Source organism: Phocoena phocoena, chromosome 13, assembly GCF_963924675.1.
Source record: "Phocoena phocoena chromosome 13, mPhoPho1.1, whole genome shotgun sequence".
In the NCBI taxonomy this organism is placed as follows: Eukaryota; Metazoa; Chordata; class Mammalia; order Artiodactyla; family Phocoenidae; genus Phocoena; species Phocoena phocoena.
In genome coordinates, this window is record NC_089231.1 from 48,181,201 (window position 1) to 48,206,345 (window position 25,145).

At 39.1% G+C, this 25,145-nt stretch overlaps 1 protein-coding gene and 1 non-coding gene across 3 annotated transcripts in view; both read right to left on the bottom strand.

Moving 5' to 3' along the window:
• The window catches only part of TAF4B (TATA-box binding protein associated factor 4b), a 111,251-nt gene extending 99,361 nt beyond the window's left edge, over positions 1–11,890 (bottom strand). The window contains exons 1-2 of one of the 2 annotated variants that reach the window (XM_065889794.1): positions 11,543–11,890; positions 462–607 (exon numbers count right to left, since the gene is read on the bottom strand). In XM_065889794.1, the coding sequence (XP_065745866.1) occupies positions 462–607; positions 11,543–11,885 (489 nt within the window). In that variant the 5' untranslated portion in view covers positions 11,886–11,890. The remainder of the gene's footprint in view (positions 1–461; positions 608–11,542) is intronic. The other variant, XM_065889795.1, reaches the window with a different exon arrangement.
• Positions 11,891–20,863: 8,973 nt separating this feature from the next.
• Positions 20,864–20,935, bottom strand: TRNAA-AGC (transfer RNA alanine (anticodon AGC)). Its single transcript has one exon. It is a non-coding gene; the product is annotated as a tRNA-Ala (tRNA).
• Positions 20,936–25,145: the final 4,210 nt, after the last annotated feature.

A 25,145-nucleotide genomic window follows, 5' to 3' on the forward strand; every position in this document is an offset into this window, starting at 1 on the left:
TAAGCTTTAGTTACCTAGAAAGATGATCACGTATGTAAAATAAATCATCTCCTAACAATGCCAAGTTAATGAAATATTACAGCAAATTTCTAATTTTTTTAAAGGTAATTCCTATATGATACGGATAAAAAAGAATATTATAAATTGTAGTGTTAATGTTTTACCACAAATTAAAATTGAAGCAGAATGGCTATTTTCTTCCCGTTTAGAGATGCACATAGCCCTTTGAACATCCCCTTGAGGACGACAAAATCTTTGAGTACAAAGATTAACTTATTAGTTTTGCCAAACGACAAAACCAAACACCTAGATTAAATTAACATATTCAAAGAAAGTAGCTTAATTCAAAAAGTCGAGCAGAATCATCTCTTCTATATTTTTACTGGCAAATACATACAAATTTATATGAAGATAACTGCTGGAAAACTGAGGAGGATGAAAAAAACTTTAATGTACATTACCTGCATTGTACAGATTTTGACTGTTTGAGTATTCGCTGGTACAGCTGGCCTTGAAGTTATGTTACTTGTGGTCTCGGTTCTTGTTACAGCTTGCTGAGGAGATACCAACATCAACTGACCACTGTTACTTTTGATCAAAACTGTTCCTATAGTTAAAAGGAAACAAAATGTGAGCTAATAAAGTATAATCATCACATATTCTTCTTCCCCTTCTTTCAGTGCTATAAAGTGTTCTGAATAAGTGGTTAGTTAGTACATACTGAATTCCATGTCTAATTAAGATATATAATATGGAAAAAATGTTGTCACTCAAAGCTATTTAAAATATTAAAAGTCTAAACATATGAACAAGATACTCCTGAAGAAGGCAAAACACTTTTCCTCATGACATCAAACTATTTACAATGCTACAGTAAGACGGTATGGTAACAGCACAAGACTACACAAACTGACCAATGGAGTAGAATAGAAAACCCCCAAATAGACCCCAAATAGCCCACAGATACGTCATATCAAATTTTTCTAAAAGCACTGCAGATCAGTGAGAAAAAGAGCTACTATTCAATAAATAGGGCTTGCTCAATTAACTAATGGAAAAGATGAAAAGTTTCACACCATACACAAAAACCCAAGGGCATTAAGGATACAAGGATAAAAAGTAAAAACTTTTAAACTTTTAGACAATGTAGAAAACTGTCATTCTGAACTTGGGATAGGGAAAAATTTCTTAAATAAGTAAAGTTTGATACATACAACTATATTTTAAAAACTTTTGTTCAGCAAAAGATATCTTCAGGTAAAAAGACAAACCACAAAATTGAAGAAAATTTGGGGACTTCCCTGGTGGCGCAGTGGTTAAAAATCCACCTGCCAAGGCAGGGGACACGGGTTCGATCCCCAGTCCAGGAAGATCCCACATGCCGTGGAGCAACTAAGCCTGTGCGCCACACTACTGAGCCCATGTGCCTAGAGCCTGTGCTCTGCAAACAGAAGCCACCACAATGAGAAGCCCACGCACTGCGACAAAGGGTAGCCCCTGCTCACAGCGACTAGAGAAAGCCCCTGCGCAGCAACAAACACACAACACAGCCAAAAATAAATAAATTTTTAAAAATAAATAAACTAAAATAAAAAATTGGGGAAAATTTTAGTTCACGTATATTCAAAGAACAAATATCCAAAATGCAAAAAAGAAACACAGATACCAGTGACAGGGAAAGGTAAATTAAGACCACAGTGAGATATCACTTTATATCTACCTAGAGAGAAAAAAATTAAGAAGTCCAGTGACAATATTAAGTGTTAGAGAGATGTGTGGCAACAAAAACTCTCAACATCTTTAGGCTGGTAGTGTAATTTGGTACAACTGCTTTGTTCAACTCTACATTGTTGTGCCAAACTGGTTCCAATTTGCATACCCTCTAACCCAGTATTTCTAATGTAAAGAGATTGTTGTCCATGTAAGTAGGAGGTACAAACAAGAATATTCATAGCTGGAGTTCCATTTCTGGAATGGCAGCATGAAGAGCTCAATAAAGCCACTCCCCAGCAAAACAAGCATAATGTGAAAATTATTTTTAAAAACAACCATTTAAAGTCTTTGGAAATGCCCTAAGGCATACAGAAAATGACTAGACAATTATTAAAGAGAATCTACTAAAACTCAGAACAGCAAGAATCTGTGGCATCTGAACCATGACCCACTCCCTCTCCCTTCTCAGTTCAGGCATTGTGGACAACATAAGGCCTCCGTCTTTCCCAAACTCCCAGTTGAGGGCTATGGTATCTCCCTGGGAGAAGCAGGCCACCAGCATTTCCCATCTCTGCCACCCCAACTTGCATACAGAAGAGAACAAATTTGAAATAAGTGCATCCAAGAGTTTCCAGGCTTCTTGTTTCACCCATCCCTACTCAGAAAGGGAAGGCTCTACCCCAGGGATGGCTCAGAGAATACTTGGGGCCCAATCACCCTCACCCCAGTTCTTTCATAGGGTGGAGGTCCCACACTGGAAGAGGTAAGCAGAGAAGACCAGAGGCTACCACCATGCCCAGTACCCCACTCCTAAAACATGGACATCACTCAGAAAGAAACATGCCACAGCCCTGGGTACTTGCTCCAAACATCTCCCAAAAGAAACTGACTTTATTTCCAACAGAGTGTGGGAAAGGTCAAGGCTAAGGTCACTCTCAAGTACAACAGAACAATTAAAAGGTTTCTGGTATCTTCATGACAGATATAAGCTAAGTCACAGGCATATCTCCAGTTTATCAGAGAGAACAAGATAAAGAAACAACTAAGAAGGGCCCTTCTGGGGTGAGAACCTCAAGCAATGACCTCAAAAACTACCCCTTGTAAAGGAGTCCACATTTAATTGAATCAGACTATGGAGGAAGTTAGACTCTAGGGCACTGTTGAAAACAAGAGGGTAACTGGCTGGCAGTGAGTGGAGCCTAACAGCTATGCATGACACCAGCTGAAGCAGAAATCTTAACAGAGAGATCAGAGAAAGAAACAGTCAAAAAGAGCCCTGCTAAAACCACTGTCATCCCAGGGTGGCTGTGCTTATGCCCAAAGCTGTACCCTGTGAGGAAAATAGACTTCACTAAAATAACACAGCCATTTAAAAAAATAAACAAACAAACAACAATAACCCACTCAGGGGAGTAAAGACCAGTATCTAGACTTGCTATATTAGTTTTGGGGCTTCCCTGGTGGCGCAGTGGTTGAGAATATGCCTGCCAATGCAGGGGACACGGGTTCAAGCCCTGGTCTGGGAGGATCCCACATGCCGCAGAGCAACTAGGCCTGTGAGCCACAACTACTGAGCCTGCGCGTCTGGAGCCTGTGCTCTGCAACAAGAGAGGCTGCGATAGTGAGAGGCCTGTGCACCGTGACAAAGGGTGGACCCCGCTTGCCACAACTAGAAAAAGCCCTCACACAGAAATGAAGACCCAACACAGCAAAAATAAATAAATAAACTCCTACCCCCAACATCTTCTTTAAAAAAAAAAAAAAAATATATATATATATATATATATATATTAGTTTTGCTTAACAAATTACAAGACATACAAAGAAAAAGAAAAGTGTGACACAGAAAAAGGTAGGCAACAGAAACCACCTATGAGGGACTAGATGTTAGATTTAACAAAGACATCAAAGTAACTGTTATAAATATGTCAAGAAGCTAAAGGAAATCATGCTTAAAGAAGGAAGATATGATGATGATTATCTCAACAAATAGAGAATAACATTAGAGAAATAAATATCATAAAAAAAGGAATTCTGTAGTTAAAAAGTACAATAACTGAGGGCCTCGCTGGTGGCACAGTAGTTGAGAGTCTGCCTGCCAATGCAGGGGACACGGGTTCATGCCCCGGTCTGGGAGGATCCCACATGCCGCAGAGCAGCTAGGCTCGTGAGCCACGGCCGCTGAGCCTGCGCGTCTGGGGCCTGTGCTCCGCAATGGGAGAGGCCACAACAGTGAGAGGCCCGCGTACTGCAAAAAAAAAAAAAAAAAAAAGTACAATAATTGAAATAAAAATTTCACTAGAGAGGCTTAACAGCAGACTTGAATGAACAGAAGATAAGTCAGTGAACTTGAAGATAGTTCAATAGAGATTATGCAATCCAAAGAACTGAGAGAAAAAAGAATGAAGAAAAATGAACAGAGCTTCATAGAAACGCGGGACAATGATAGGCACACCAACGTAGGCATAATGTGAGTACCAGAAAGAGCGGGGGAGGGAGGGGAAGGGGGGCAGAGAGAAAGAGAGAGAGAGAGATAGGAACAGAAAAAATATTCAAAGAAATAATGGCTGACAATTTCCCAAATTTGATGAAAAATAATCTAAACATCCAAGTAGCTCAACAAACTCTAAGTAAGATAAATGCAAAGAGATCCACACCAAGACACAATATGATAAAAATGTACAAAGAGAAAATCTTGAGAACACCAGGAGAAAAATGTACAAGAGTACTGCATTAATAGGATTAACAGTTAACTTCTCATTAGAAACAATGGAGGCCAGACAGCAGGGGTATGACACATTCCACTTGCTGGGGAAAAAACAAAAAAAAAACAACTATCAACCAACAATCAGACATTCCCTGAAAATATCTGTCAAAAAAGGAGACAAAATAAAGACATCCTAGACTGGGATTGACATATACACACTACTATATATAAAATAGATAACTAATAAGAAAGAACCTACTATATAGCACAGGGAACTCTACTCGATACTCTGTAATGGCCTATATGGGAAAAGAATCTAAAAACAGAGTAGATATATGTATATGTAAAACAGATTCACTTTGCTGTACACCTGAAACTAACACAGTATTGTAAATCAAATATACCCCAATAAAAACGTAAAAAAAAAAAAAAGACATCCTCCTTAGAGGACTGAGTGCTAGCAGACAAACCAGACAGGAAATACTAAATGAAGTTCTTCAGGCTGAAAACAAGAGACTCCAGAAAGTAACTCAAATTCACATGAAAAGGGCACTGGTAAAGTTAATTATATAATTTATATGCATATTACTGCTTTATCTTAATGGGTTTAAAAAACAACTATATAGAACAATATATATAATTGTATTCTTGAACCTATAACATATTAGAAATGTAACATATTTGTGAACAATAACACAAAGAAAGTGGTCAGGAGCAAAGTTGTACTGCACTAGGGAAATGACTTCAGATGGTAACTGAAATCTATAGGAACAAATGAAGAAAACTAGGAATGGTAAATAAGAAGGTAATAAAACAAATGCTACAAATATATCCTTGTGCTCCTTTCTTCTGTCAGCATCTTTAAAAGACATATAATTACATAAGGTAATAATTATAACAAGGTATTGTTGGGTTCGTAACATATCTAGATGCAATATGTAGAGCAATAATAGCACAAAAATAAAAAAGAGGGAAATGAGCTAAATAGGAAAAATGTTTCTACATCTCACTGAAACAAGTTAATATAAATGTGAAGTAAATTCTAATAAGATGTATATTGTAAGCCCAAGAGCAATCACTAAAAAATAAATATATTCTTTTTTTTTTTTTTTTTTTGCGGTATGCGGGCTTCTCACTGTTATGGCCTCTCCCGTTGTGGAGCACAGGCTCCGGACGCGCAGGCTCAGTGGCCATGGCTCACGGGCCCAGCTGCTCCACGGCATGTGGGATCTTCCCGGACCCGGGCACAAACCCGTGTCCCCTGCATCGGCAGGCAGACCCTCAACCACTGTGCCACCAGGGAAGCCCAAAATATATATATTCTTAAAAAATATTATAAAAGAATTAAAATGTTACACTAGAAAATATTCACTTGCAAAGGAAAGACGGAACAGAGGAAGAACAAAAAAGAGAAAATATATAGAAACAAAAGTAAATGGCAGGCTTAAACCCAACTATATCAGTAACATTAAATGTGAATGGATTAAGTAATCCAATCAAAAGGCAAAAAGTGTCAGACCCAATTATAAAATAGGATTCAACTATATGCTGCCTACAGAAGACACACTTTAGACTCAAAGACACTAAAAAGGTCAAAGTAAAAGGACAGAAAAGACATATCATCCAACAGCAACCATAAGAAAACTGGAGTGGCCATACTAATATCAGACAATAGAGTAAAACATAATGTGTTACTGGATATAAAGAGGGGTACTTTATAATTGATAAAACAGCCAATGGATCAGGAAGATTTAATAATTACAAACATACATGCACCAAACAACAAAGCCCAAAATACATGAAGAAAAGTTGACATAAACGAAGGAAAAAAATAGAGAATTCAACAATAATACTTGCGAGACCTCAACACTCTACTTTCAATGAAAGATAGATGTCTAGGTAGAAGATCATCTAGGAAATCAAATACTTGAACAACACTATAAACCAACCATACCTAAAACACACCAATAGTATACTCCACACAACAACAGCATTCTTCTTAAGTGTATATGGAACAGTCTCAGGATAGACTACATGCTAGGATATAAAACAAGTTTAAATAAATTTAAAAGGACTGAAATCATACAATGTGTGGTCTCCAACTACAATGGAGTGAAATTAGAAATCAGTAACAAAAAGAAGTTAGGGGAACTCACAAATATGTAGAAATTAATTACTGCTAAGTAGCCAGTTGGTCAGTTAAGAAATCACAAGGGAAACTGGACTATACTTTGAGATGAATGAAAATGAAGACACAACATACCCAAATTTATGTGATGCAGCTAAAGTAGTGTTTAAGGAAAATTTATACAGCTGACCCTGGACAACGTGGGGGTTGGAGGTACTGATGCCCCACACCCCTGTTCCATTGAAAATCTGCATGTATCTTTACAGTTGGCCCTCCATATCTGAAGTTCCGCATCCACAGATTCAACTGATTGCAGCTCATGTAGTAGCATAGTATGATGCACTTATTGAAAAAAATCTGAGTATAAGTGGACCTGTGCAGTTCAAACCTGTGTTGTACACAGGTCAACTGTTGTTGTAAATCCCTCTATTTTAAAAGAAGGATTAGGGCTTCCCTGGTGGCTCAGTGGTTAAGAATCCGCCTGCCAATGCAAGGAATGCGGGTTCAAGCCCTGGTCCAGGAAGATCCCACATGCCACGGAGCAACTAAGCCCGTGCACCACAACTACTGAGCCTGCGCTCTAGAGCCTGCGAGCCACAACTACTGAAGCCTGCGCACCTAGAACTCGTGCTCTGCAACAAAAGAAGCCACCACAATGAGAAGCCCGCGCACCACAATGAAGAGTAGCCCCTGCTCGCCGCAACTAGAGAAAGCCCGCGTGCAGCAATGAAGACCCAACACAGCCAAAAATAGATAAATAAATAAATAAATTTATATATTAAAAAAAAAAGATTTGAGGAGATGTGGCAAGCCCTGAAGGATTTCAAGTAGGAGAGACATTATTATATTTGCATTTCAAAAAAAAATAAAAGAAAAGAACGATTATTTGAATTAATAACTTAACCTATCTTAAGACATTGGGGAAAAAAGCAAAATAAAAACTATAGCAAGCAGACGAAAGAAAATTAATAAAGATTAGAGCAGGGATCAATAGAATAGAGTATAGAAAAACAACTGAGAAAAATCAAAACAAAAGTTGGTTCTCTGAACAGACCAACGAAATTGACAAATCTTTACCTAGATTAACTAAGAGAAAAGGAGAGAAGGCTCAATCTGCTAAAATTAGGAATGAATGAGGGGATATGACCACTAATCTTACAGAAAGAAGGATTATAATAGAATACTATGACCTATTATAAACCAATAAATTGGATAAATAATATGAAATGGACAAATTCCTAGAAACACATAAACTACTAAAACTAACTTAAGAAAATGGGCAACCTGAATAGATCTCTAACAAACACAGATTGAATTAATAATCAAAAATAGTATCCACAAGATAAGCTCAGTTCCAGATGGCTTCACTGATGAATTCTACCAAACATCTAAGGAAAAATAAATCCTTCACAGATTCTTCTAAAAACAGAAGAGGAAACATGTGTCAATTCATTCTGTAAGGTCGGTATTACCCTGATATTAAAACCAAACAAAGACATCACAAGAAAACTAGAGACCAAAATGTCTTATGTATACCAATGCAAAAATTCTCAACAAAGTACTACCAACTGAATCCAGCAACATTTAAAAAGTGTTATACCCCATGACCAAGTGATATTTATCTCAGTATGCAAGGTTGGTTTAAGACCCACAGCGAACACCATACTTAGTGGTGAAAGACTAAATGCTTTTCCCCTAAGATCAGGAACAATTGAGATGAGGAATGAGACAAAGATGCCTACAATCACTATCACTTTTATTTAACATTATACTGAGAGTTCTAACCAGGGAAATTAAGCAAGAAAATAAAATAAAAGGCATCCAGAATAGAAAGTAAAACTATCCACATATATTATGATCTTCTATATAAAAATCCAAACAAATCCATGAAAAAAGCCATTAAAATTAATAAACAAGTTCAGCTAGGAAGAGGATACAAGATCAATTTTAAAAAATCAACTGTATTTCTATACATTTCCAATGACTAACTATAAATGGAATTAAGAAATAAAAAAATTCTATTTACAATAGCATCAAAAATAATATACTTTAGGAATAAATTTAACAAAATAAGTGCAAAAGCAATACTGTGGAAACTACAAACTGTTGCTGAAAGAAATTAAACATCTAAATAAATGGAAAGGTATCCCATGTTTGTGGACTGAGAGACTTATACTTACTCTGCAGGACTGTTAAAGGGATCAAATGAGACAATATGAGCAAATTTATGAATTTTAAAGTTATTGGTGGTAGTTGTTATTAATGCCTTAAGGTCCACAACCTTTGAGTCTTTCTAACTCAAATATGAGTTAAAGCGACTTCACAGCCTTTGAAATCCAAACTGTGGAGGGCGCATATGGTGAGCACTGAAGACAACTGCCTCTCATTTCACGACGTCCAGGAGCACTGTTACAACTGTGGGAGCAGATGATCATGTAATATTCCTTTGATAAAGCTAGGGTGGAAACAAGAACCACGAAGATTATCCAGGAACTAATTCAGGAATTTGAGAAATGCAAAACCTATACCATGTCTCAGCATGAAGGAGTTGATGAAAAAGGACCAGAACCATTTCACAAGCAACTTTTCACAAACTTCTGTACAGTAAGACTGAGAAGCAGAATTTATGAAGCACAGTCTATGATATAAAAGAAGCAATCAAGTCCTTACTCATCACTCTGAAATACATTATAGAAGAGACACAGAATACCAAAAACGGAAAGAGCCACAGTCTGGTCTAAATCCCACAAATTCATAAATAAGAAGACTGAAGAGATTGCCAAAAATATTCAACAGAATAATCTTCAGGGCTTTGCTACAGTTTCTTTCATTTCCTCACAATGCCCCCCTTTTTGTTTCCAGCTCCTGCTCCCTAGAAAAACCTGTGGTGCATATGTATATTTTTTTAAAACTAGTTCTGTTCACAGAGGAAATTCTGAAGTAAAGAGAAATCAAATACTTAAAGTATTCATTACCTTGGGAAAATCAGAGCTGACTCCTATGTAATTTAAGCATCCTTGAGCAATCCTCTGCTAATCCTCAGTATATAAAAGAAGTAGAACAAGACCTTTTTAAAATGTTATTTTAATCAGTGTTTCTATGTCATTCCTCAAGTATTGGTTATCTTATTGTGCATCTGTGAGAGCACAAATATGAGTATGTTCTTCTGCCACACCTCAGCAGAAATTCCAAAAGCTGCTCTTCAAGGTAACTTCTCACCTCCTCTCTAAATAACAACTAAAGGCAATTTATCTCCTCTCTTTTGTGGGAGTTTATCCATGGTCGACAGCATAACAAGTTATAGTGTAGTGCATACTTAGGCTGTGGTCCCGGTTTGCTGCTGTTTTGCTCTAGCAAGTTTCAGTTTTTGTTTCTCTGTGTAATAAAAAGATCAGGTTCTAAAATGCTATAAATCGCCTTTTAACATTGCTACGCAAGGAGGCATATCATACACACACCAAGTGGTAAGCACAGTGTTGCGGAAAGAATAAACAGACCTGAATTCAAATTCCCTCTGACATCTATGACTTGTCTGGCATTGGGCAAATTCTTTACCCTCAGAGACCTTTTTCCTTATTTGCTATCTATCTATTATGACCAGCAAACAAAAGAATATAAATAATGTATAAAAATAATAATGGATGAAAAGTGCCCAGCAATATAATGTTGTATGTCAATTGTAGCTCAATTTTTTAAAAAAGGGCTTAGCACAGTACGCCCTCAATAAGTGATCCATTCCCACTTACCAGCAAGTTTCCACTCCTGAAAGTTCTTCTCTCTTAATACTTTTTTGATTGTTTCTAAACCAACTTCACTGACTAGATAGGAATTTTGTTTTTAACAAATTAGGAGTAATTTCATTCAAACACATTCATAGCTACTTTATAAGAGTGCATGTAGGAGGACAATTTAGAACCAGCAGAAAATGTATCCAGTGGTGCACACAGCCTTAAGTGTAGGTACCTCGTGTACAATACAAAAGTAAAACACAGCTACAACAGAACATTAGGTACAAAAGAGGCACCCTCATTTTGCTAGGGGAAACTGACATCACGTGAACCAAATGCTTCCACTTCTTTACCACCTTTGGGGGTCAGAGTTCCCATTGCTGCTCAGCAAAATACGTAGAAAATCATCAAATTATGAGTAGAGTTTTTTCCCAAAGAAGATAGCACGTGCTTTTTTTCCCCACTGAAATTCCAAGTGACTTTCATTTGAGGAAAGAAAACAAGGTAGAACACTCCAACACCATTCTGCATATTTACAATATGCAAATGATCACAAAGCAAAACCTTCGTCTCAGTCATGAAAAACAGCCCTACAGAGTACACTCCAGTATAAAAAGTAGTCACAGGCTCATTAACGGTAGCATTCACACAATGCTTCACAAATAACCACCTCATGGCTCTGACCTGTCAACTCTGGCGTTTGCTCCCTGTGAGAGGGCTCCTTCTAACTCAAAGTTACTTACAATCATCACACATCTGAAAATTGTGCGGGAAGGAACATTATTCATTTCTAAGCAGTAAACTTACTTATTAGGCTTGTTTAAATTTAAAATTCACTTTCGGTCTTAACACACAAGAGCCTTTTAAAAACACTTTTTTTTTAAACATAGTAATCTAAGCGTGTGGATATAAAAATTGATCCTTTCTCCATATGAAAATAAACTTTAGCGATACTCTTTATCCTCCCGCACCTAAGAGCCAGTGCCTCAAAGGCCCTCCTGAATAGGCTGCTCCAGCTTTTCCTGTGTCACTTAAGGGAAAAGATGCTCCCTTTAAATAGGAAAAGAAAAACTATGCAGTAAGGACTCAAAGATGCTATCTTGATTGTAACGCCAAATCACTGCCCCGCAAAGTCAAGATTATGAAAGGTTCTCTTGGCTGAGTTTTTTAGAACTCCCAGCGAGAAGGCGCAATCCCGGGCTGCGACGTTTCCCGTGTCACCGCTGGCCGGCCCGAGGGATAAGCCGGAAAAGGTGAGCGACATACCTGGAGGAAGCTGAAAATTAGCAGGCAACTGGATTGTTGTGGTGTTGGGTGCTTTCACAGCGACAATCTGAGGAGCTGGCAGACGAGGGCCGCTGCTGAGTTTAGGAAGAGCACTGACAGGAGCCACTTTAGTCACCAGGGTCCCCACGGGGGACCGCAGCGGCTGGGGCGCCGTGGACTCCACGCAGACACTGACAGGAGCCTTAGTCACGGCGCCCAAGGCCACCGGAGTGCTCTCCACCCGGACTGGCAGAGCCGCGGCGGGGGCCATGGTCACGGTCCCGGAGGCGCCCACACCAGCTGGGGGAGCGGCGCCGGCCGGTTCTGTGAGGCCCGCGGGCATCCCCAGGTGGATCAGCGGCAGCTGAGGCGCCGCCGTTCCGGGAGCACAGGCGAGGGGACGCTTGACAAGCGGCAGCCGACTCCAGTGCAGTTCCGGCTCCACAGCATCGCTAGGGAGAGGCGCCGGGGCCGCCACACGAGTCAGTGACCGGCGCCGGCTGGACAGCGGGACCCCGGCGATCCGGACCTTCCTCCAGTCCGCGCGGCCCCGCCGGCAGCCACACCTGCTCGGCCGCTCGCCGCTTCCTCAGCGGCGCTCACACGTGCGCCGGCTCAACCCGGCCCCTCAGTCTCGCGACCAGATGCAGCGGAGCCCGGCGGCGCGGCTCCCGGAAGGGCGTCACTTCGGCTCCCACCTTCCACCAAAACTGCGCGGCGGATTCCCCCGCCAGAAATTTCAAAACTACAAACCCAGAGTGGCCCAAAGCCCCCTACGCGCGCTCTGCACGGCCCCTCTGCGCGACCACGCCAGCCATGTTTATATAGCCACGCGGAGACCTCGCGCACGCGCACCAGCTGCCGCCGCTGCCCCGGGCTTCCCCCAGAATCCGGCCGCGTGATTGGCCACAGACTGGAATCGCGCTCGTGACGTCAGTAGGGACGGCTCCGGAGGGCGTTAGAATCCGCCTCTGAATGCTGAGGAAAGAGGGGCGAGTTGCCAAAAATCTACCACGTGGCGAGGCCAGACAGCGCTTGGAAAACTGCGGTATCCGCGTTCTGCTCTCTCCTTGGTATCCCCAGTTGCGTGTTCCTTGAAGAGCCCGGACTATACTTTCCACAGGCTTCTACTTTTTAAGGAAACAGTGTGGAAGACCGATTTCAGAGAACGGTAACAAAGTAAGAACTCAATCACGCTTCCTCACTGTTTTTCTGCGGGCTTGGCTGTATAGCGTCGTTAGAATGAGCATTGCATTTGACACTGTGAAAAAGACCCTTCCATTTCTTTCTTTTAAATGTTTAAGCATGGCGTATAATTTTACAGTCTGTAGAATGTGCCTATTTTCGTATAATTTAGGGTTGAGCTGCCCCAAGGGAAAAACTCTTTCTTCCTTGGCGTTGCTGTAGATGTCTCCGTCACCTCTGAGCTTATTTAAGTTGTTTACATGTCTGTCTGCTAGAAAAGTGGGACAGTGTCTTTTGATTCCTACATCCTCAGATTCTAGCGCTTAGATTTTAAGTGCAATGCTAGATATTCTTTGAATAAGTGAAAAGAGTGTGGCAAATGAATCAATAATACAAGTAAAATATGGGAAAACTTGCCCCTTAGAGATCTAATCAGAGAAGATGCCTTGATTTAAGGCTGGTGTCCTAATATTATATATTTTAGGAACTGACACTATACTGAATGAGATAGATTATGCAGGTAGGCAGGCAACGTGACCTTTACGGCTTCTAGTTCTGTCCCTCCCTGTATGTTCCAACAGACAGGATCTACTCACAGTCCTCACACGTCACTGCATTTGCCATCTCCCACATCTCAGCCAGTCCAAATCAAGAACCCATCTCATGACCCAAATCAATCGCAACATTCCCCATTTTATGAAGACTTACTTGATCACTTACCTTACAGAAAACCCCTCCAAGTGGAGTTGAAGAGAGGAAAACTAAATTTATTGAGCACCTTTTGCGTGCTGGTCTTAGGAGATACCTTTCTTTCTTTCTTTTTTTATTTCTTTCTTTCTCTCTCTTTCTCTCCCTCCCTCTCTTTCTTTCTTTACCACCTCATTTTACTGACTTAAAAACTGTAAGAGTAATTTATCCATGAAGCTGGGAATCTAACCAGTCTGTATGAAGCCAAAGTACATCTCTTTCCACTACTCCACAAATGTCTGATTCATCTTATATCCTCCATTGCCACTGGCAAAATGCCTTGCACAGAAAAGGTATTTAATAAATAATTTGCTAAGTGAATGAATTAAATGGAGCCATGCAACATTTTCAGTGAAGCAAAGCCATCTAGTGGATTTGAATCTTAGACCTGCTTTTTACTAGATAGGCAAATTGTTTAGCCTTGGTTTTTCTCTCTCCGTGTAGTATAGTTCAGTGAATGCTAGAGGAAGGAAGGCTCCGAAGTTTGCTCTGAGAACTACCCTTTTCTAAACTTCTATTAAACCCCACCTCCAACTCACATACTTTATTTAGGTATGTAAATAACCTCTATCAAGTTACTAGGAGGCTTGACTTGAGGAAGTATACTTTCTTTTTAAGGTGACCTTGAACATTTTTCTTTTATGTTTGCTTTATAATTCGCCTTGCTAATGGGAACTTTAATTTTCTAGTTGAAAAAAATATACTCCTCCTTACCCAGCACTTGTCCTGATATTTGGAGTTTAGCAATAATTATTTTTAGTACATTTCCTTCCTATAGAAACTTATAAGAATAAAATAGGATACATAGGAAGGCAAAATGCATTTTATCTCTATGTAAGAAAAGAAAATATGTAGGGGGAAGATTATATCTTGATTTTATTAGATTTATCTGTTAAAATAGTTGTAAAATTAAAGATGTTGAAAAATACTTATCCATTTACGTTCTGTCTTAGTCCAGAGTACTAATCCCATTCATGAGGGTTCCACTGTCATAATTTTACACCTCCCAAAAACCCCACCTACTAATACCATCACCTTTGGGAGTTAGGATTTCAAAATACGAATTTTGGGGAGACACAAACATTCAGATTATAGCAACTTCTAAATGATGGACTCAGTCATTAATTGTCCAAATATTCTGCTTATCAACTCAGGTAATAAAACAAAATTGAACAAATAGAAAATTTATGTTCTGAATATTTTACTATTTTACATACAAACACACAAACATAATTTAACTAGGGTACAGTTATCGAGTGGACAATGTAAGTTTTTCTTATTGTCCACTTGATTTTACAAGTACATACAGTCTCTTCACAAAATGAATAAAAGTTTACTACTCTAGAATTTAAGTAGGAAGCCTTCTTTATCAGTGAAATGAGACCAGCTGAAAAATCTGCCGGAGAAAACATAACTGTTTGACTAAGATGGCTATGGCCTCAGCTTCAAAAGGAGCCAGGAACAACTGTGTGCCTTCAAGTTCTATACCTTGAACCTAGTCCCAGTATCTATGTTTTGCATCAGAGCATTTAAATACTTTCTGCAACAGAACACCACTCTGTCATTCCCTTCCTCTTAAAGGAATGTGACTCGAACTTTTTTTTGGCTGCGCCACGTGGCTTGCAGGATCCCCGTCAAGGATCGAACCTGGGTTCCCGGCACAGAGTCCTAACCACTAGACCACCAGGGAATTCCGGTGGTCCAGACTCTTAAAGAGTTTTGACTTTATGAATGATTTCCAGTTTTGGTGGCTTCATTAAAGATTCAGTGAAGTTTGAGACACTTTTTAACATTTTTAGTGTTTGAAATCTTGCTCTTAGAAAAAGTGAATGCAGCTGAATGATCCTAACATAAGAGATCCATTCACACTATGGAATATTAATTAGCATTAAGATTTACACATTTAGGGACTTCCCTAGTGGCTCAGTGGTTAAGAAACCGTCTGCCACTGCAGAGGACACTGGTTCAAGCCCTGGTCCAGGAAGATCCCACATGCTGCAGAGCAACTAGGCCCATGTGCCATAACTACTGAGCCTGCGCTCTAGAGCCCGCGGGCCACCATTACTGAGCCCATGTACCACAACTACAGATGCCTAGAGCCCTGCTCCGCAACAAGAGAGGCCACTGCAATGAGAAGCCCACGCACCACAACGAAGCGTTGCCCCTGCTCGCCACAACTGGAGAAGGCCCGCGCGCAGCAGCAAAGATCCAACTCAACCAAAAATAAATAAATAAATAAATAAAATTAATTTTTTTAAAAAAAGAGATTTACACATTTAGAGGTACATTTATGGAAAAATGATCATGGTATATTGTTAAAATTTTTAAAAGGTTATAAAACAGTATGCAAAGTATGACTCCATTTTTTTGTAAATTAAAACAAATTTTTAATCAATAAGCAGATTAGATATATACTCAGAAGAAAATCTAGATTATACACCAAACCCTTAACAGAGGACATCTCTATTTGGAGATACTCTAAGCGATCCTTTTTTTTTTTTTTTTTTAATTTTTATTGAAGTATAGTTGCTTTACAATATTGTGTTAGTTTCTACTGTACAGCAAAGTGAATCGGCTATAAGTATACATATATCCCCTCGTTTTTGGATTTCCTTCCCATTTAGGTCACCGTGGAGCATTGAGTAGAGTTCCCTGTACTATGCAGTAGGTTCTCATTAGTTAACTAAATGATCCTTTTTAAAAGAAATTCTGTGTATTTTCTAATTCTTTTAACAATGAATGAATAGTATTTACATAGTCAAAAATTAACACAAGCTTTTTCTTAAAATATGTATTCTTAGTAACAATTGAAATCTGTAAACACAGCTAAGTACTCCCTAGTCTCCTTCGCATAGCATCCAAGAAACTTCACTGAACTTCACCAAGCTGGGAACCTTCCACTGGCCCATATGTAACTACAGGAATTTCCCAAATACCCCCAAACTTTCTCTCAACTTTATGCCTTTTCATACATTGGTTCACATCCCTTCAAAGACCTTCCGCATCTGAAACATGTTCTACCTGGCCAATTCCTATTTGGCCTTCAACAGGCTACAGCCGACACTGGATGAATTCAGTGCCTCTTTCGTCTCTCATAGCACACTGTAGTATCTGAGTTGTTTTTCTTGTCTATCCTCTCTCACTAAATTGTGAACTTCCTGATAGCTGAGACTGTGTCATGTTCATCTCAGAACCAGGAGAGAGAATCTAATACATAGTAGAAAGACAAAGAGTACTTCTCCGACTCCTATTCCAATCCCAACCTCTAGACTGGCTACCAGGGGCAGGAATTCTATCTTGTCTGTGTATTCCTGGTGTCTAATAGGAGGGTAATATTTCAGCTTTCTGTTCTCAGTCTATACTTTCCTTGGGTGATAACATTCACTTCCATGACTTAATTTCTATCTATATGTTTATGACTTCCAGATCTGTCTATCTTTGGCCCAGTTTCTCTCCTGGTTTCTAGACTTATGTAGACAGCTGCCTACTGTCTTCACCTGGATGTCCCACAGGTTCAAACTAAACTTATTCTGCCATCTTCAAACCTGCTTTTTCTTCTATGATCCTATTTCAGTGAACCAATGAACCCCTTTCCAGTTGCCTAAGATGTAAAATTAGGAACTGACCTTGAGTTTTCCCTCTTTTTCACCCGTTTCAGTCAGCCTTAGATCCTGTCAATCCCAGCATCATATCTGTAATATCTCTGTGATCCATCAACTTCTCTCATTCCCACCATCACTCTTCTAGTTCAACCCAAGTGCACTCACTTAAATTATACTAACTGTGCTGTGTCCATGCTTCTAGCCTTGCCCCTCCATTCTATTCTGCAGTCTGCAATTAGAGAGACTTTTTTTTTTTTTCCAAAATGTTCCTTTAAGCACTAACATGCGAGTTATTATCATCATTCTTTGATTTAGGATTATTTTTCTTTCTTACTGAAAGGAACCTAAAAAGAAAACAATTTCTATATTTAACCATTTGTAATTCTATCATTCTGGCTGAATTCTAATTTTTACATATTACTTTCTAATCCTTGTCCATTGTTTGCTTGTGAAGTATGATTTTGTATATAACTTATAGAACTTACCTTTGCCGAAATAATTTTCCATGCTTAAACATTTAAAGCAAGGCACTTGCATAGTTCCATACTTCTAAAATGTCTTCATAATGATCATTTTACACGTTTATGAAATACAAACACATAGTTGTTTGCATGTATAATTACAAATTATGATAAATGCTATGAAAGAAAAGAACAAGGTGCTTCAAAAGAGGGTAATGGATAGGATCTAATTTCGCTATGGAGATATGGAAGTGTTCCAGGAATTAAAAGAATGCCTGTGAGACAACTAGGGGAAGGGTGGCCTAAATGACCTTTGGAGAGGCCAAAAGGGGCTTGACCACCTTCAGGGCTTAAAGGTCATGTGATGTGCAAATGAAAGCAATTGAAATATTTTAAGCAGAGGAGTAAAAATGAATCAATTTACGTTTGAAAACTTTTTATTTGGAAATAATTTCAAATTTAGAGAAGAGCTGCAAGAAATAGTACTTAAAATTCCCATATTCTCTCCATCCAGATTCACCAGTTTTAACATTTTGATTTGTTCATCACTTGCTCTGTCTCTTTGTGTATGTGTGTCTATACATATATAGTAAACATACTCACTCGATCCTCATTACTCACACATTCTGTATTTGCAAATTCAAATTCAAACCCCCTACCAAACCCCCTACCTAAAATTTATTTGTTCCTCCCCTCGTGCCCTGTGGTACTTGCAAGGTCTTTTGCAGACATTTGCAGAGGAGGGAAAATTTTAGTTGCCAAATGTGCACATTCCCAGGTGAGCTCAAACAAGGCTCTACCTTCTTGTTTTAGCTCTCATACTGTAAACAAGTATCCTTTTTGCAGCCTATTTAGTGCCATGTTTTTCATATTTTTGTACTTTTTGTTGATGATGTCACTGTTTAAAATGGTGCTCAGGCACAGTGCTGAAGTGCTGTCTAGTGTTCCTAGGTTACATGCCTTACAGAGAATATATGTGTTAGATACGCTTCTTTCAGGCATGAGTTGTAGTGCTATTGGTTGTGAGTTCAATGTTAATGAATCAACAATATATATTAAATAAGGTATCTTTAAACAGAAACACATAAGACATGTTGATACATTGAAGGGTGGAAAAAAAAAACATGTTATGACCAGAGGCTTAGAGGAACCTAACTCTGTATTTCCCCTAGTCACGATTTTTTAGTATTTGCTAATTCAGTGTTCTGTGACTTCATAGAACACAATCACCACAAATAATGAGAATCAATTCTATATACACTTTCCCCCTAAACTACTTGAAAGCAAGTTGCAGACTTACCCCTTACCCCCAAATACTTCAGTTTATATTTCCTAAAAACAAGGACTTATATAACCACAGTACAATTAACAAAAGTAGGAAATCTAACATTGATACAACTATTTAGTCAGCAGATCTTTAATCAACAGATCTTTTTCCATTTTGTCCCAATAATGTTTTTTATAGCAAATTTTTTTCTAATCCAGGATCCAATCCAGAATCTTTCATTGCATACAGTTTTATATCTCTTCAGTCTCCTTCAGTGGAGAACAGTTCTCTGCCTTTCTTTTTCATGATATTGCCATTTTTGAAAACAACAGGCCCTTTATTTTGTAGAATGTCCTCAATTGGGTTTGTTTGTTGTTTCCTCGTGATCAGATTCAGGTTATGCATTTTGACAGGAATACTGCATGAGTGATGTTATGTCCTCTGTGTCACATTAGGAGATACATTATGTAAGTTTACGTTATTACTGTTTACCTTAAATTTGATCACTTGTCTGTGTTGGTATACGCCAAGTTTCTCACCATAAAGTTAACTGTTTTTCCTCTTTGTATTTAATAAGCAATGTGGTGGGACATATTTTGAGACTATATAAATATGCTGTTCTTCATCAAGCTTTACCTTATTAATTTTAGCATCCATTAATGACTTGGCTGAATCAGTTATTACTATGGTGGCCACAAAATAGTGATTTTTTAAAACTCATTTCTTCTACATTATTGTTTGACATTCTACTGAAAGAAATAGTTTTCCCATTTCTCTTATGTATGTATCAGCATGGATTCATGCATTCTTTTTTAGTCAATGGGCTATGATCAGTAATTGCCATGACTTATTTTGATTCTCAAATTGTCCGAGATTTGGACAGTGAGAACTCCTTTTTAAGTTGTTTCCTGTATCCTTTTGATGTACCCCCATCATTTTCTGAGTAATGTACATTCTTAAAAGACCATTCTAGTTATTATATGGAGAATGGACTTGGGGAAGGCAAAAGAAGCAACAAAGAAACTAGTTGGATGGCTCTTGCAGGTGAGAGATGATGGCAGCTTGAAATAAGTTGGTAGCGGTGGACAGATTTGAAGTATATCTTGGAGGTAAAAATCTGTGGGTGTTAGTGGTAAATTGAGTAAAGTAGCTTAGGGAGTGGAAGGTGTTAAGAATGACTAACATTTCTAGCTTGAGATATTGGGTGGATGGTGATTGCATTCACAGTCATGGGGAAGATTGGAGATGGAGCAGCTCTGATGGAAAAGATCAAGAGTTCAAGAAAGATCAAATGGAACTTGAAAGTGAAACAAAAACTAGGCTTTATATTACCTTTCTACCTGCACTTCTTGACAGTATAGATTATACTTGAAGTAATGGGAGTAAATGTTATGATGGAAGGAGAGCAGGTGCAGTAAAGAGAGAAGAACCCATATCAAACCTCAGCATTTCATGGTAGCATAGAAAAAGAAGCCAATAAAAGGAACTAGAGAAGGAGGAGAGGCTGGAGAGATAGGGGGAAAAACCAAAAAGGGTGAAGTCAGGAAGCCAAGGCAAAAAAAATCACAACAGGTGAAGTCAGGAAGCCAAGATAAAAGTGTTGAACTAGGTGAAATGCTGAGAGGTCACATTTCGATTTGCCTCTTCTAGAATGATGCTTGATGAAGACAGGGATCTTTTGTTGTTGTTCACTGCTATACCCATATATATGGGCCAATGCCTGGCCCATAGTAGGTGTTTCATAAATATTTTTGACTGAATGAATGAATTTGTAGATCATGTGTTTCTGTAGTGTTATCACATTGATTAGATACAATGTCCAGGAAAATGTTGAATAATAACAATGATATGCTTCCTAGTCTTGTTCTTTTTTTTTGGCCATGCAGCATGCCAGATCTGTAGGATCCTAGTTTCCCAATCGGGGATTGAACCCGTGCCCCCTGCAGTGGAAGCAAGGAGTCCTATCCACTGGACTGCCAGGAAAGTCCCAAGATGAAGGCTTTGACGTCACATCAGCTCAGGGCCATGTTTTGTTTTTGTTTTTTGCTGCCATCAAACATGGAGGTGCTGGGAGTTGAACCCATGGCCTTGTGCATGCTAAGCACGCATTCTACCACTGAGCTACACCTCCCCTTGAGTTCCTAGTCTTGTTCTTGATGTAATGTTTCCTCAAGTGGTTTAATTGTTTGATGTTTGCCTCTCCAAAACAAAAATTTGTGGTTTCTTGCATCATTAGTAAGTTTCCATGCCCCCCACCCCGTCACCATATGCCCCTCCTCTCCCCCAGTGTCTCCGGAGTAACCCAAATGTAGAATAGAGGTCCCATCGTGATGTGACTGCTGGTTGGCATCACTTCTGGCCACCACCTCCCTTTTCCCACATCTTCTTGTGGTGCCATGCTCCTCTTGCCAGGCAAAGAGGTGGGGGAAGAACTTTCCCAAGGAAGTCTTTGACCCCCTCCCCAGCAAAACCCCCCATTATGTTTGTTTTCCTCTTGGGTGATCCTCCTAGTAGATTCTCCTAGTATATTCCTTACTTCCCTGTTTCTCTTGAGACTCTATAAGTTTCTTTCAGAAAGGTCTGTTATTTTACTGTTTAACCTGCAGTTTCTGACACAGTATCGTGAGGTTTTGTGGTAGGAAGGAAGGAAGGAAGGAAGTCAAGGTCCCAGGCAAAACAGCTAAAACCTTTCACCCACCATCACCTCTCTGTTTCCAGGTGTTCTTCCCACAGACTCTGTCTTCTAAGTTTCAACAAATTCTTCATTATATCTTTCCTATACTGTCAAGTAATCCCAACTAATGTATTTCCATTGTTAACTGATAAGGTGTGATTCTTTTCTTTTTTTATTTTTTAAGAAACTTCTGAATGAGAAAAAAGTTTCAGGTTTTCAGGACTTAAAAGTTGTCGACCTCACCATCTCCTAAAGCTTTAGGTATGTTAGATCTGGGTTTAAATTCAGATTTGCAATGTGCATTTGTATATCAAAACTCTTAGAAGACTTGCAATAAAGCGACTGTTTTCAAACTTTTTCATCTCAGGAAACTTTAATACTATTAAAACTTACTGAGGACCCCTAAAATCTTTTGTCTGTGTGGATTGTATCTATCAATATTTGCCATGTTAGAAATGAAAACTGAGAAAAGTATAAATTATTTATTTATGGGTCCATTTAAAAATACCAATAAAAGCCTCACTACATGTTATATTAGCTAGGGTCCATTCAGGGGACAGATACCACATCAATTTTTTGAAGAGCTAAAATTTAATATAAAAATTTGTTAGCTACTAGAAGGTGGTTAGATACTGAAAGGAGTAGAAGAGGACTGACTCTAAGGCATCCTTAGAGTAGCAGATGCAAAAAAGCATCTATACCCTCCAGCTAGAGGGAGAGTGGGCATTAAAAGAACCAGGGATTAATTAGGAGAGGAACAGTCCCCATGGCTGAGATTCAGACCTCCTCCAAGGGGGCATGGAGCACACAGCCTGGCAGTGATGAAGAAACTTGCCAGATGAAATGGGCCATTGCTGGTCTATAAAGCCCCTGAAGGTGGGGAAAGCATGGCCTGCGGGTGTAACTGGAGTTATCTGTACTTCATAACAGCGGAGTACCAGAATCCGTAAGCCAGATAGTTACCTGTTGCTGTGGCTCTGCAGTGTGACTTCAGTGCCCTCTATTGGCGAAGTGTAACATTTCATTAGCTGGCAAAGGAGAAATGTTACCAGGGTCCAGCTCTGCTATCACAAAAGAGGGCAAAGAAAGGCAGATTTGTAGCTGAGAGTCAAGAAATTGATAATTAGCACACATAATACCATAAATATTTTATAATATTTCATAAATATTTTAAATGAAAAATAACTATAGTTTTCTCAGCCAGAGATGCCCACATTCTAGTAGGAGATACAAGTGTGAAACAATTATAGACAGTATGAGACAGGTCGCAACAAAGAACCTTGGAGACACAGAGGTTGGGCCTCTAATCAAGCCCGAGGAAAGGCTTCTTGGAGAGGGCTACCTGTGGTGAGTCATAAGAAGTTTCCAGAGTCAGCTCAATCGATGAAAAGGAGGAGGAGAAAAGTCTTTTCTGTGAGAGGAAGCATGTGTGTGCTCCCCAGGTTAGTCACATACGCAGCCCCTTGCAATAGAGCTGCTTTACTGACAAAAAGGGCATCATGGGGTGGAACCACTTGACCCCAAGCTGCTGGCCACCACAGACTGGACAAGCAACAGGAAGCTGGCCCAAGGGCAGCCACTCCTTTGGCCACAATGACCCTACCCAGGCCTGATGCAAAAATATCAGCTGGTCCAAACATATTTACTCGTGCAGAATTGCAGTTGGGAACCTTGGAAAGAGAAGGGAAGTTAACTGTGGAAGCTGAAGCTACATGATTGTAATGGAAAGAGAAGCTAGAGAGGCCATAATGCACATGTATGAGCTAGAAGGTTATAAGGGAAAAGAAACCATGAGTTAGCATAAACCGTAAGTTAAAGAAAGAAAATGAGACCGAGAAAGTCAGACAGTAAAGAGAGAAGAACAGATGTGCTGAAAGGAACTGATCCTGTTACTGCTTCAATGTTAGAGTTAAGATCCAAAAGTTCCTGATGCTGACATTTCTAACGCGGCCATTCCTAGGAGGCAAAATGATGTGTTTTTCCCAGTTTTGTAATTCCCCATGAGGGCCCTTGTTTCTTTGAATCCTTTCTGGAGTGAACCTTTGTTTCTTTTAACCAAAAGATCTCAACTGAAATGGGCATAGAGAAAACATGACACAATCAAAATGCAAATATCATGTCTGAAAAAAGGTGGCCTTGAATTGTCCCTGAATTCCTAGTGCAGGTGGGCCAGCCTTATATACGTGATCCACTCACATGTTATATGTATTTCAAAGACAGAATTATAATTCACCAAACACATCATTTGGAGAACTTTTCAAAACCTCTTTCCTATTAATTTATCCATTATCAACAAATATGATATTATGCTAGAATAAGATAAGCAAAGAACAATCTCATCTTAGCCAGTAATTTTAAGTAAGAAACATGGAAACAACTGGTATCTGATTTTGGATTTTTAAGTTGTAATATAAATGAATGGCTCTCTAATATTCATTCAGTAAATATTTATTAACTACCTACTGTAAGCTCAGACTGTTCTAGGCACTGGCCATACACCAACGAATAAAATAGACGTGGAACTTACAATTCTAATGGGGCGGGGCAGTCAGTAAACACATACAAACACATATTTCAGGTGTTAGGTGTTTGGGGCGTGGGAGTCCTATTTTATAAGTGATGGTCAGAGAAAACCTCTCTGATAGGGTGACATTTGTGCAGCAAATGGAAGGAAGTACAGGAGCAAGCCATGTCCACATAGAGTACGGGTAGAGCGCTGCAGGCAGAGGACAGTTAGTTTCAAAGCTCTGAGACAGGAGCCTGCTTAGTGTTTATGAGGAACAGCAGGGAGGCCAGCATGGCTTGAGGTGAATGAAGGATGGCAGAAATGGCAGGAATGGCAAGAGATGAAGCAAAGAGGTATGGGGAAGGTGGGGGAAGGGAGATCACACAGACCATAGTAGGGGCTACGTGTAGATGTCTCCTAGATACTTAGCTAATGAGTTCTAACAAGTACTTAGGTGATGCCAGTGCATCCTAAGCATCCGTCATCTGGGAGCTTGACAGAAAAGACTCATGGGCTCTACCTCAGACTGATTGAATCAGAACCTGCATTTTAAAAAGATCCTCAGAGATTCATATATACATTAAAGTATGAGAAACACTAGTTTAGCTTATGTTAGTCAGCAAAGACATAGGAAACCACAATCAGCACTTTCTCTTTAATTTTCAGTTTAGGATGGATTTTTCTACTTCTGCAAAAAAAATCACTGGGATTTAGATAGGGATTGCATTGCATCTGTAGATGGCTTTGGGTAGTACTGACATCTTAACAATATTAAGTCTTCCAATCTATGAAAACAGGGTGTCTCTCCATTTATTTATGTCTTCTTTTATTTCTTCCAGCAATGTTTTGCAGTTTTCAGTGCACAAGTCTTTTGCCTCCTTGGTTAAGTTTATTCCTAAGAATTTTATTCTTTTTGATGCTGTTGTAAATGGAATTTCTTAATTTTCTTTTTGGATTGTTCATTGTTAGTGTATAAAATGCGTCTAATTTTTGTTTGTTGATTTTTTTATCCTGCAACTTTGTTTTCTACTCCAAAGATTCCATTTAAAAAATGTTAGAACTACTAAACATCAGTGAACAAAGATGATTTTACTTCTTCCTTTCCAAATTGGATACCTTTTATTTCTTTTTCTTACTCAGTTGTTCTGGCTAGAATGTCCA